The sequence below is a fragment of the Narcine bancroftii genome, chromosome 1 (assembly GCF_036971445.1).
Source record: "Narcine bancroftii isolate sNarBan1 chromosome 1, sNarBan1.hap1, whole genome shotgun sequence".
NCBI lineage: Eukaryota > Metazoa > Chordata > Chondrichthyes > Torpediniformes > Narcinidae > Narcine > Narcine bancroftii.
This window is the reverse complement of record NC_091469.1, coordinates 235,320,151-235,334,226: the sequence shown is the minus strand read 5'-3', so window position 1 is coordinate 235,334,226 and position 14,076 is coordinate 235,320,151. Positions and strand designations below refer to the sequence as shown.

Genomic DNA, 14,076 nt, shown 5'->3' with positions numbered 1-14,076 from the left:
ATAAAGACTAAGCATTGCACATTGGATGAGGATGAAGACTAGGCATTGCACATTGGATGAAGATGAAGACTAGGCATTGCACATATTTAAAAATCATGGCGTGTGTTTAAACTTGTAACAACTTTGATACCATCAGAATTAGTAAAAATATGCAAAAAGGAATTAAATTAAAGAATTGATTCTATATTGGATGTATTTGTAGAGAGTGCATTATGACTGATGGCTGCTTCTGAATTCCTGTGTTTAACTGCTTGTGCTTTCACCAGAAATTGCCATTATTTTGCAAAAGAACATGCATGCTACTGACAGTTTCATCATTATAACTGACCCATTATTTGCATCATTTAACCCATCAATATCCTTCTAACATTTCCTCTGTTTATTTTCAGCAAGGTTTCAAAAGGCTTGGATTGCTCTGAGATTTGGTTCCATGGGTGAATAGCATATTCTCCAGCAAAGATTTGCTAAACTGAGTGCCTTTATAGCAACAGACTTTATATTTATTGCTAAGCAGACCACTGTCGTTTATCGTACAATTGTACAACCTAGAAACTGGCCCATTTACCCATGTTAATGGTGATGCCTGTCTAAACTAATCCCATTTGCCTGCATTAGGCCCATATCTCTCCACACCTTTCCAGACTAAATAAATCACTGAAAGCATTTTAAACATTGTAATTGTATCTGCTTCTACTGTTTCCTGTGACACCTTGTTCCAGATAATCACTACCCTATCAATGTCCTCATAGTGTTAGAAATCATTTTTTAAGATATCCCCCCTCAGCCCCTCTATTCCAGTGAGAATAAATCCATTCTATCCAATTTCTTTCATAACTACTGCATTCCATTCCAGGCAACATCCCACTGAATCTCTTTTATTCTATCAAGTTCCTCTTGTAATGTGGCAACCAGAACTATAGACAGTAAATGTGGTCAACCCAGTATTTTGTACACCTACAGCATGAGCACCCTGCAAAAATTCAATTTTAAAATGTTTGTGTGTGACTTCAATTCCAACTCAATGCCTCGACCTGTAAAAAGCAAGCATGTCATGTGCTGCTTTGGTTACCCTATCTACCTCTTTCTTCACTTTCAGCCAACCATGGACTTGCATCTCAAGGTCCTTCTGTTTGTACACTGTCATTTCAACTTCAGGACTAGAAGATTGTTTATTTAGTTTGGGTAGACTTGTGTAAATGCTAATCAGCTTAGAAATAATTTAAAACTTGTATTTTTGCAGATCGAAAACTTATGATGCAGGTTTTACATCCAGTCCTATGGACTATGAAGCAAAACTTGAAAGAAAAAAAAGTTCCAATGTAAGTATTTTTACTCTACTATAATATTTTGTTTGTCTTTCCAGGTGTTGCAGATAATTCTATTTGGCATTTTGGTTGGAATAGAGCTAGTAGTTCCTTTTCAATGCCGATATTTAATGTGATAGATCTTAATTAGCTGGATATTTTTAAATCCCTCATTTGAAGCTACCTTTTTTAATTGAATGTAGTCTGTTTCACACATGCTTCCAGAAATAATGAAACCCAGAGAGTAAAATGCACATGGAAGAGATTTTATTTATCATTTCAAATCTGAATATTATGTTGCTGTGGTAATACTTTTAGGCAGATCTCTGTGTGATCTGAATATTTTTCTATTGAAGGATTTTTGTTGTATACACTCCATCTAGATGTCGGTATTATTTTTTCAGTGAAATTTAGTTTGTTCTAACAATGGTGAATTTTCAAACACATGCAACAGGTTGATAATAAAGAGCTGGTCTTTTTCCTTCTCCAAAAAAAAGTATGGTGCCATCCAACTACATGACGGTAGAGGCAGGAGTAAATTTACCTGTGGTCACAAATGGTTTGTGCTTCACAATTCATATTTTCAGGTCATCGAATGTGATCCACGAAGCTCATGCAGGCTGAGAACAATTTTGCTTGTCCACCTCTATTAAGGACCTTAATATATTGTAAGGGCCACAGAAGAGATTCACAAGGATGTTGCCAGGTCTGGAGTGATTAAGTTGTAGGGAGAGGTTGAACAGGCTCAGGCACTTTATTCACTAGAGTGAAGGGGTGATCTTGAGGTTTACAAAATCATGAGGGGCATGAAAAAGTGAATGCTCACCATCTGTCCCAGGGTAAATGATTCTAGAACTGAGGGCATAGGGTTAAGGTGAGAGCTGAAGGATTTAGTAAGTTCCTGAGGGGCATTTTTATTTCCCCACAGGGTCGGTGGTCCATATCTAAGCCACAGAGGAAAGTAGAAGCACAATCACAGCATTCACAAAACATTTTGTCAGATTTATACTTGGGAGGGCCATAAACCAAATGCAGGCAAATGGGATTAACCGAGGATGCAAAATTGTTGGCATGGACTAGATGGGCCGAAGAGCCTGTACTCTGCTGTTTGACTCTGATTCTATGCAGCCAGCACCAGAGATCTACGGTGAACCAGAGTTCAAGATTTTATGTAATAAAACAGATGCAATATTACACCATCAGAAGAAATTGCCAGGCACTCCTTATTTCTGAAATAAATTTCCTGGAATCCACTTGATCACACGCTAGGAAGATGTATTTTGAATATATAATGGCCTCCAAAGTTTGTCCTTTTGTTATCAAACATCAAGGCCAGTTTGCTTGTAACTATGACAGAGTATATAGAGGTGTTTGGGAGATAAATTGGGGAAGATTTGTTAGACCAGGTCACACACAAACACTTTAAAATTGAATTTTTGCAGGGTGCTCACAGACTCATGATGGACTGCTATTTACAAGAGGCAACAATGTAGCAGGACGTCATGCGCTGGAGAGCTGGCTCTGAATGGGCAACTAAAGCGGCATCGTCTACAAAGAGTAGTTCACAGACAAGTTGCTCTTGTGTCTTGGTGTGAGCTTGCAGGCGCCTCAGATTGAAGAGACTGTCATCCATGCGGTACCGGATGTAAACAGCGTCTTCATTGTTGAAGTCTTTCATGACTTGTTTCAGCATCATGCTGAAGAAGATAGTAAAGAGGGTTGGTGCGAGGACGCAGCCTTGCTTCACGTCGCTGTCAATGGAGTCAGCCTGAAGAAAACCAAGGTCCTCCATCAGCCAGCTCCCCCACATCTCCATCGGGCACACAGAACTCAAAACGGTCAACCAGTTTACCTACCTCAGCTGCACCATTTCATCTGATCCAAGGATCGACAAAGAGATAGACTACAGACTCGCCAAGGCAAATAGTGCCTTTGGAAGATTACACAAAAGAGTCTGGAAAAACAACCACCTGAAGAAACACACAAAGATCAGCGTTTACAGAGCCGTTGTCATACCCACGCTCCTGTTCGGCTCCGAATCATGGGTCCTCTACCGTCATCACCTACGGCTCCTAGAATGCTTCCATCAGCGCTGTCTCCGCTCCATCCTCAACATTCATTGGAATGACTTCATAACCAACATCGAAGTACTCAAGCTGGCACAGTCCGCAAGCATCGAATCCATGCTGCTGAAGACCCAACTGCGCTGGGTGGGTCACGTCTCCAGAATGGAGGACCATCGCCGTCCCAAGATCGTGTTCTATGGTGAGCTCTCCACTGGCCACCGAGACAGAAGTGCACCAAAGAAGAGGTACAAGGACTGCTTAAAGAAATCTCTTGGTGCCTGCCGCACCACTGCCAGTGGACTGATATCGCCTCCAACCGTGCATCTTGGCGCCTCACAGTTCGGCGGGCAGCAACCTCCTTTGAAGAAGACCGCAGAGCCCACCTCACTGACAAAAGGCAAAGGAGGAAAAACCCAACACCCAACCCCAAGCATCCAATTTTCCCTTGCAACCACTGCAACCGTGCCTGCCTGTCCCGCATCGGACTTGTCAGTCACCAACGAGCCTGCAGCAGACGTGGACATACCCCTCCATAAATCTTCATCCGCGAAGCCAAGCCAAAGAAAGAAAGAACAATGTAGCAACATAGCACCAGCTTTGTCTGAAAAACAGTTTGCTGTCTGGAAGAGCAGGTGATCTTTGCAGGCAGAGGCAGAACAACTTTGCTCTCAGAGAGGGAGTGAGTGAAAGAGAGGAGACTTTGGTTCCAGAGGGACAAGCTGGCAAGCTTTGGAAGACTACCTGGTCAAAGGAAAGACTGGCTGTCTGGTGTTTCCCTTGGAATAGGAGAAACAGAAAGGAAGTCTGGTGACCTGAAGGAAAGAGGTTATCATCTGGAGAACCCTGAAAGGGGGAAAGTTTCATCAGCATGACACTGGAGTGGCTGTCCTGGAACAAGAAAACTCTCTCTGAAAACCAACAAGAACCCTCCTGAGTGGTAACCATTTACCTGTTAAGCACCAAAGCCTGGCGAACGTTATTAATGTTAACTTCTGTGCACAGTACAAGAATTGCCTGCAACCAGTGAGATTGGACTGTGAACCAAAGAACTTTGCTGAACTTACACACCTGCACTTAGAATTAGAAGGGGGTTAAGCGAGTCAAGAGAGATAAGTAAAAGTTTGATTCTATTTTCATATTCAAAGATTATTAAAAGGAACTTTTGTTTAAGAAACCCTTTGTCATGGTGCATATTTATTGCTGCTGGGGTTTGGGGTCCTCTGGACATATTTTCAGAATTGAACATTTTCTGCTTCGATGTATTGATTCATTTGTGATTACTATCCTGGGTTCTGAACTACAAATAACTGAATTTATAAAATAATCACTACAGATACACCATCCTTTATCCGGACATCTAAACTCCAGAAAGCTCAAAACTTCGGCAAGTGGGGAGAGAGATGGCAGCGCAAGTCAGGCAGGCGAGGGAGGGACCGGCAGCATGAGGAGTCGGGCTCGGGGGGCGGTGGGGGAGACAGCAGGGCAACTGGAAGGGGGTGGGAGTGGATACGGCAGCACAATTGGGGCTTAAATCTGGCTTTCCGAAATCAGGAGAGATTTGGGACACTGTCCCCCAAGGGTTCCGGATAAAGGATTGTGTACCTCTACTGCCCGTTGGAAAATTGTTCCCCAAGTCTGTAACTGAAGTACATTTAAGAAGCTCCAAATTGCACAAAGCAAATCACTTGTGTTATTGACAAAATTCAGGGTAGTGTTTGGCTATTGTTTTATGGACTCTCTCTTGCTTTCACATATATATTTCTCTCCAGCTATTCGTATTGTAGAGGAACGTGATTATTTACTCATTTTTGATTTCATTAATTTTTCTCCAGCCTTCAAAGACGAATGCAACTTATCACAAGATCTTTAAAAATGTTGAAAAGGATGAATCGCTAAAACAAAGTAAGCAGGTCAACTTACTGTTTCTCACAAGGTTGACGTTCTAAATGAGCCCAATGCATTTAATCAATGGAAACTGTGCAAATCCTGCTCCATCATCCTAAATGAATTTGACTGAGTGGGCTTGTTGCTCCCTGTATGTCGTAAATGTGCAATATAATAAAGCATGTGTTGAAATGCAATTATGACAATTTGGTGCATGGGCAATGATGGAACTGAATTTTAACATTGTACATGGGAAACATGCACTAAATGACAACAAAAGAGCAATCTCTACCCCATTTTGTCTTGGTGGAGAGTCAAAGAAGATTGAATTGTGAATAATGACAATTGTCTGTCTTTTCTGTAAAGCCTGGTTTGTAGTATATGCTTCCACAATTGGACAGCATCTCCTGCTTTCTTACAAGTAATTGCTGTGAACATATAATAGATGAAGCAGTTGGTATTTTGTGGTGCACAGCAATGTTTAATCTAACCTTTTCCTTGCACACACACTACTCCAGTTAGTTGGAATCATTTGTGTGTAGCTTCTCCCAAACACAAACAATGAATCAATTTTTTTTTTTTCACTCTTCTCTCCCATCTGAGAGTGATTACCAGCCTGAAGCCAGGATTGTTTCCATGTTTCAGCAATATGAGTTGGGAGGGTGACTCTGGAGAATCTAGATATTGGAATCTCGAGCAATGAACAAAACTGCTGAAGGAACTCAGCAGGTTGAGTAGCATTTGTTGAGCAAGGGATGGAGAGAAGGATAATTGTTTTCACGGGGTTGAGAACCAGCATTACTGAGTAAATAAGGAGCTCCTGTAATTCCCCTCTCTCTCTATCTCCTTCCGACTTGCCTCTTTTTGCTCCCATTTTCCCATGCCTACCCTTCAGCTCTGCATCACCCATTTTCCTCCCCTTCCCCCACTTGTTCATCTACTGACTCCCTCTGCATTTCACCCACTACCTTCCTACCCCCATTTGTTTCCATTTGCATGTCGATAAGACCACAAGACATAGAAGCAGAAATAGACCACTCAGCCTTTCGTGCCATAACCTTTGATATCCTGGCTAATCAAGAACTATCCATCTTTGCCTTTCATACACCCAATGACCCAGCCTTCTCAGCTGCCTGAGCCACAAATTCAACAAATTTACCACAAATCTTGCTAAACAAGTTTCTCTGCATCTCTGTTCTTAGAGGACATCCTTCATTCTTGACTTAGACTCTCCTACCATGGGAAAGAACCATTCTACATCTATTCTGTCCATGCCTTTCGACATTCAAAATGTTTCAACAAGATCCCCCCTCGTTCTTCTAAATTACAACCAATACAGGCCAAGAGCTGTCAAATGCTCGTCATGATAACCCTTTCGTTCCTGGAATCATCCTTGTGAACCTCCTCTGAACCCTATCCAATGTCAGCACGTAAACACGCTGGGTTCCTTCCTCACTTAGATTCCAGCACTGATAGCCTTTGGGTCACTGCTTATCCAGCAGCTGTCCCCATCTTTAGCCTCCCTTTCTTCAACCCCCCCCCCCCCCACACCTTTATTAACTTTTTCTCTCTGTTTCCACATATCGCACTCTACCTCTGATTTCCAGATGCACTGTTCCTCTTTACTACCTGGCTTCATCTCTCCATCATTCTTCACCCCCTCAGTCAACTTTCCATAGAACATTACAGCACAGAAATAGGCCTCTTTAGCTCTTCTCATCTGTGCTGAACCATTTTTTTTTGCATAGTCCCACTAACCTGCACCCAGTTCATAGCCCTCCATGTACCTGTCCAAATTCCTCTTAAATGTTAAAATTGAACTCGCATGCAACACTTCAGCTGGCAACTCGTTCCATGCTCCCACCACTCTATGTATAAAATGGTTCCCCCTCATGTTCCTCCTAAACTTTTCCCCTTTCACTCTTAGCTCATGTCCTCAGGCTTTTTCCACTGAGGGTAGATGAGATACAAACCTTTCTACATTTACTCTATCAAATCTCCCCTCATCTATGCTCCAGGCAATAAAGTCCCAAACTGTTTAACCTTCCTCTGTAATCCAGTTCCTGAAGTCCAGGCAACATCCTAGTAAATCTTCCCTGCCCTCTTTCTATCTTATTGATAACTGTCCTCTAGTTAGGTGACCAAAACTGCACACAGTACCCCACATTTGGTCTCTCTAATATCTTGTACAATTTTACCAGAACATCCCAACTTCTGTGCTCAATATTTTGATTTGTGAAGGCCAATATGCCAAAAGCTCCTTGTACAACCCTATCCACCTGGGATGCCACTTTCAGAGAGTTATGTGTCTGAACTCCCAAGATCCGTCTGTTCTATCAGTGCCTTACCATTTACTGTTTGTCCTTCCAAAATGCAACACCACATATGTCTGCATTAAATTCCATCCGCCATTTTTCACCCCATTTTTCCAGCTGGTCCAGATCCTTCTGTAAGCTTTGAAAATCACACCATCAGTCTTAGTGTCAACTGGAAACTTGTTGATCCAAGTTACCACAATATCATCCAGTATGCTGGCCTTTATCAATCATTGCATGGAATATAGGAGTTGGGAGGTGATGTTGAGATTGTATAAGACGTTGGTGCGGCCTAATTTGGAGTTCTGTGTGCAGTTCTGGTCGCCTAATTATAGGAAGGATATAAACAGAGTGGAGAGAGTGCAGAGAAGGTTTACCAGAATGTTGCCTGGGTTTAAGCATCTGGAGTATGGGGAGAGATTGGACAGATTGGGTCTTTATTCTTTGGAGCGTAGAAGGTTGAGAGGGGATTTGATAGAAGTATTTAAGATTATGAAAGGGATAGACAGAATGGATGTGGATAGACTATTTCCGTTAAGAGGAGGAAAGTTTAAAACAAGAGGACATGAGTTAAGAATTAAGGGGCAGAGGTTTAGAGGTAACATGAGGGTGAACTTCTTTACTCAGAGAGTGGTAGCTGTGTGGAATGATCTTCCGGGAGAAATAGTGGCGGCGGAGTCAATTGTATTATTTAAGAAAAGGTTGGACAGGTATATGGATGAGAAGAAGATGGAGGGTTATGGGCATTGTGCAGGGAGGTGGGATTAGAAAGGGGTGTTTGGTTCGGTGCGGACTAGAAGGGCCTAATGGCCTGTTTCCGTGCTGTAATTGTTATGTTATGTTATCATTGATATAGGTGACAAACAACATATGATCCCAGCACCGATCCCTGAGGCCCACCACTAATCACAGACCTCCAGTCTGAGAAGCAATCATCCACCACTACTCTCCAGCCAGTATCAAATCCATTTCACTACTTCACCATGAATACCTAACGTGTGAACCTTCCTGTCTAACCTCCCATGCGGGACATTGTCAAAGGCCTTACTAAAGTCGATGTAGACAACATCCGGAGCCTTTCCTTCATCAACTTTCCTGGTAACCTCTTCGAAAAACTAAGGTTTGTTAAACATGACCTACCACGCACAAAGCCATGTTGAATCTCCCAAATCAGTCTGTGGCTATCCAAATAATTGTATATCCAATCTCTTAAAAAAACCTTCCAATAATTTACCTAATACTGGCATCAGGCCCACTGGCATATAATTTCCAGGGTTACGTTTGGACCCTTTTTTAAACAACATAACAACGTGAGCTACCCTTCAATCACTTGGCACCACACCTGTGGCTTAGGATATTTTAATTATTTCTGCCAAAGCCCTGTAATTTCTAAACTAACCTCCCTCAATGCCTAAGGAATATCTCGTCAAGCCTTGGGGATTTATCCACCCTTATTTGCTTTAAGACAGCAAGCACTTCCTCCTCTTTAATCTGTATAGGTTCCATGATCTCACTGCTTGTTTTCCTTACTTCCCACGACTCTGATTGGGGGGGGGGGGGGGTGGTGGGAAAGAAATATTTAAGACCTCTCCCATCTCTTTTGACTCTATACATAGCCGACCACTCTGATTCAAGGGGACCAGTTTTGTCCCTTACTATCCATTTGCTCTTAATATACCTGTGGAAACACTTAGGATTTTCCTTCATATTGTCTGCCAAAGCAGCCTCATGTCTTCTTTTAGCCTTCCTGATTTCTTTCTTGAGGTTTTCCTTGCATTTTTTATATTCCTCAAATACCTCATTTGCTTTGTGTTGTCTATACCTGTTATACACCTCTCTTCTTCCAGACTGGAATGTACAGACTCTGTACAGGGTGTGGTGGTGGGTGGGGGGCAGCGGGGGGCGGTGGCGGTGGCGGTGGGGTGGGGGGGGTGCGGGGGGAGAGGCAGGTCTTCCTTGTACATCAATGGCCAAAAACAATTTTTCCCAATCCACGCATTCAAGATCCTTTCTCATTTCCTCAACATTGGCTTTTTTCCAATTTAGACTCTCAAACCGAAGCCCAGACCCATCCTTCTCCATAATTAACTTAAAACTAATGGCATTATGATCACTGGACCCAAAATGTTCTACTACACATACTTCTGTCACTTGTCCTGCCTCTTACCTGAAAGGAGATCCAGGTACCTCTATATATTGATTTAACTGAACACATTTGACAAACTCCAACCCATCCTGCTCTTTTACAGTATGCAAGTCCCGGTCAATATGTGGAAAGTTAAAAATCTACTATCACGACCTTATGTTTCCTGCATCTGTCCGCTATCTCTCTACAGATTTGCTCCTCCAATTCTCACTGATTATTGGGTGGTCTACAATACCCCTTGAGTGTGGTCATACTTTTCCCATTCCTAAGTCCACACACATAGCCTCATTTGATGAGGCCTCTGGTCTGTCCGAGTACAGATGCGCTATTTTCCCTGAGGAGTAGTGCAACTCCTTGCCCCCCGACCCCCTTCATCCCCCACATTCTATCTATCCCATTCTAAAGCAATGGAAGCCCGGAATATTGAGCTGCCAGTCCTGCCCCTCCTGCAACCAAGTTTCACTAATGGCCACAATGTCATAATTCTATGTGCTAATCCATGCTCTAAGCTCGTCTGCCTTTCCTTCAATACTCCTTGCATTGAAATAGATGCACCTGAAAACATTTTTACCACATTCAACCAGTTGACTTCTAATGGTGCATGTAATTTTCACATCATCTTTTCTCTCCTCCACTCCTCTATGCACTCTGGTTCCCCTCCCCCTGCAAATCTAGTTTAAATCCACTGGAACAGCACTAGCAAACCTTGGGCAAGGATTAGTCCCCCTCCAGTTCAGATGGAAACCGTCCCATCGGAACAGTTCCCATCATCCCTGGAAGAGAGCCTAATGATTCAAAAACCTGAAGCCCTCCCTCCTCCACCGTGTCTTCAGCCATGTGTGAACCTGCATTATCCTCCTATTTTTAACCTCACTAGCACGTGGCACAGGTAGCAATCCTGAGATCACTACCATAGAGATTTTGTCCTTCAACCTAGTGCCTCCTGAACTCTCCCTGCAGGACCTCCATAATTCCTACTCACATCATTGGTCCCTACATTGACCACGACATCTGGCTGCTCATCCTCCCTCCTGAGAATGCCATGAGCTCAATCTGAGATATCTCAAACTCTGGCACCAGGGGAGCCAACATGCCATCCGGGACACTCCATCTCTTCGGCAGAACCTCTTATCTGTTCCCCTAACTATGGAATCCCCTATCACTACAGCTCGCCTCTTTTCTTCCCTTCCCTTCTTAGCCACAGGACCAGACTCCATGCCAGAGACCTCATCACTATGACCTGTGCCCCAACAGTATCCAAAATGGTATGCGCAGTTTAACATCCATGATACGTTCTGTGAAACTCTGTGTCATGCAATGTGGACAGTGTGCAAACACCATATTACTGTATATATTTAGCCAAGCAAGCTAAATGGGATACTGAACTTGCACTAAACTAAACTGTTTACATAAACTTTTAAAAAGTGGAAAAAAATAAACACTTTCTTAACCAATAATCGCACACAATTTAATAGAGGGTCAGGATCATCCACGTCACTGTTTTCAACTTCCTCACTGTGCTCCGGTCGAATAACCTCCAGTAATGAACCGTCACTCTCCAATACCTGAAGGACCTGGCTAAGGCTCTTCTCAGGAAGGTGTTGGCTTCTTCAGGAATATGTCCAGTGTGCTTTTTCTTAAATTTCATTAGATGCAGCAAACACTGCATCTCTATTGGTGTTTGGGTCCATCTCTTCAGCACTCTTCAACAAGCTGTTAAGCTCTGCAAGGAATTTGGCAAACCCCTTAACAGTGAACCTGTGGAGTACCTGTTTTTCTTCTCCTGCAGTTTCCTTTTCCCTGGCCTCTTCTTCAGATGTTTGCTCTCACTCTAGCTCCAGCAACTCTTAATTTGTTAGTTCCTCAGGAGCTACCTCTAGAAGTTCTTCAGTGACCTCATCTTCTATGTCCAGGTTCAGGTTGTTGTTTACCAAGTCGAAAACAACTCGATTAATCCTTGCAATCTCATCATCTTTTTCAAATTCCTTAAAGTCGTGCACATACCACTTCAGTATTTTTTTCCACATGCCGTTCATCTCAGGCCCAAGGAAAGTTCTTTGTGCTCCCTCCAGATCTGCGTCAGTGCCTTGCCAGTGTCATCAGTTGCAGAAACAGCCTGAGCAAAGGTCCTCATCAGGAATTAGGACTTGAATGCTGCAATAACCCCTTGGTTGATTGGCTGAATTAAACAGGTGGTGATGGTGGGAGGAACACCACTTTAATATCGGGGTGGAGGTCACCAATGAAAGGGGGATGTCCTGGAGCATTGCCTACAATTAGCAAAATCTTAAAAGGTATACTTTCTTCTGAGCAGTACTGCTCCATTTCACTGGCATAGATATTGAGAAGGGCATCCTGAAACAGCATTTGTGCCATCCAGGGCTTTCTACTGCTCCCTGTAATAAACTGGTGTGTTTGAAAGCCCTGGGGTTTTAATGTGCCAAATAAGAAATGGCTTTAACTTGTAGCCAGTAACATTGCCCCCCCCCCCCCCCCCCAACAACACTGCCATTCTGTCTTTAAAAGCCTTGAAACCTGGCATTGACTTGGCCTCCTTATGGATGATGGTCCTTCCAGGCATTCACTTCCAGAATAGAGATTTTAACCATATTAAAAATTTGCTGGGGCAAATAACCTCCCTATACAATTAGCTTATCTAAGGTTTCAACAAATTCTTCTGCTGCCTTCGCATCAGCACTGAGACTCACCACTCACTTTCACATTATGCAGAGAAATCATTGTTTGAAGCGCCCGAACCACCCAGAGCCAGCACTAAGCGATATCGTAGTCTGGTCCTGCTTTTTCTTTAAGCGTTTGGAACAAGCTTCGTGCCTTAGCAGTGATCGTCAGCATAGTGAGAGGGAGGCGCTTTTGTGTTTGGTCCTCACTCCATGTCGTTAGCAATTTTTCCACATCTGTTATAGGTTCCTCTCGCATTTTCGTTAGCCTTGTAGTTTTCAGTGGAGCTGATCCTTTAATGGCTTGGAGAATTGTTTTCTTTGTTTTTGAGGATCGTCGTGATTGTCAAGTGCGACCTGCCTACATCACGAGCAATAGCATTTACTGTTTTTCCACCTTTGCTTCATAACCTTTTGTTTCATTTCCAACATCGATACTTGTCCTTTGCTGCTGGTTTCACTAGCACTGGTTTTGCTGCATTTGGGGGTCACGATGGATAGAATTAGCCTTTGTATACAGAAGACATGAGATGCATGTCTTGCGTGCACTAAGTTGTATACGTCCGGTTACATTTGCTATGTCCTGTTCTCCACTTGGGATTTCTGAATCTATGATAACCTTATGGGACCTTTGACATATATGTGGTCAGATGTTGCCCCAATGGTCGTTAAGCAGTGCATACCTTTACTTATTATTGAAGGGAACAGCCACAGGGGTGCCCTGCACTGCCTGACTGTTGTCTTTTCCTCTCCTGACTGTCACCCATCTACCCTCCTCCTGCCTCCTCAGTGTGATCATATTCTTCTAACCCCTGTCTTTATCACCCCCTCGGCCTCCCAAATGATCCAGAGTTCATCCAACTCCAGCTCCAATTCCTTAACTCGGTTTGTCAGGAGTTACAGCTGGATGCACTTCTCCTATATGAAGTTGTCAGGGATACTGCTGGCAAGAAGAGCATTCCCCTGCCTTGGCTGCCATTCCCTCTAAAGGAACAATACATGATATCCAAAAACCTGCCCTTGTGCCAACCTACTGAATCCTTTTTGTTCCTCGAATAGGGTGGCCCTTTCTGACATCTACTATTCCTTGCCTCTTACCTGTTTTTGCCAAAGCCTGTTAAGCCAGAGCCTTACTGCTCTGAATTAGCCCAATCTGACGACGATTGCTCCCTCTGCTACACAGTCCCTCACTTTTATAGGGATACTCAGCTTCTTCCTCCAATCTTCCCCTGTCTCCCTCTCTCTTCAATCATACCCCCCCCCCACCTTTACCGGCTTTCAGGCCCCAATGCAGTTCAAACCAAAAGATGGACAGTTTCTTGTTTTGCGCACGCTTTCCACTGAATGACACCGCCAATAGGGAAAGCAAGTTGTTGGACAAAACAATTTTTTGATATTCTGTTGTTTTAAGAACAAGAAAATAAATTATTTTGTTTTATTGCTAAAGGAATAAACAGTACACCAAACATTTTTATTTTCTAGGTTTTACTTGTGCTTTACTGAAGGACATTCTATACCAAGGGAAATTGTTTGTGTCTGAAAACTGGATTTGCTTTCATTCCAAAGTGTTTGGAAAAGATATAAAGGTTTAAAACTTTTAATGCTTTTTTTTTGTGTAAGGTGGAAATGAAAATCATGGTATAACTTATTATTATGACAATTAATCAGAAATGTTAAATAAAC

General features: G+C 42.9%; 1 protein-coding gene across 6 annotated transcripts in view; it reads left to right on the top strand.

Annotated features, from left to right (window-relative positions):
• Window positions 1-14,076, top strand: part of LOC138740463 (GRAM domain-containing protein 2B) — an 85,984-nt gene that overhangs the window by 47,481 nt on the left and 24,427 nt on the right. For all 6 annotated transcript variants that reach the window (XM_069893161.1, XM_069893167.1, XM_069893128.1 and 3 more), the window contains 3 exons: window positions 1,241-1,319; window positions 5,203-5,272; window positions 13,876-13,979. In XM_069893161.1, the coding sequence (XP_069749262.1) occupies window positions 1,241-1,319; window positions 5,203-5,272; window positions 13,876-13,979 (253 nt within the window). The remainder of the gene's footprint in view (window positions 1-1,240; window positions 1,320-5,202; window positions 5,273-13,875; window positions 13,980-14,076) is intronic.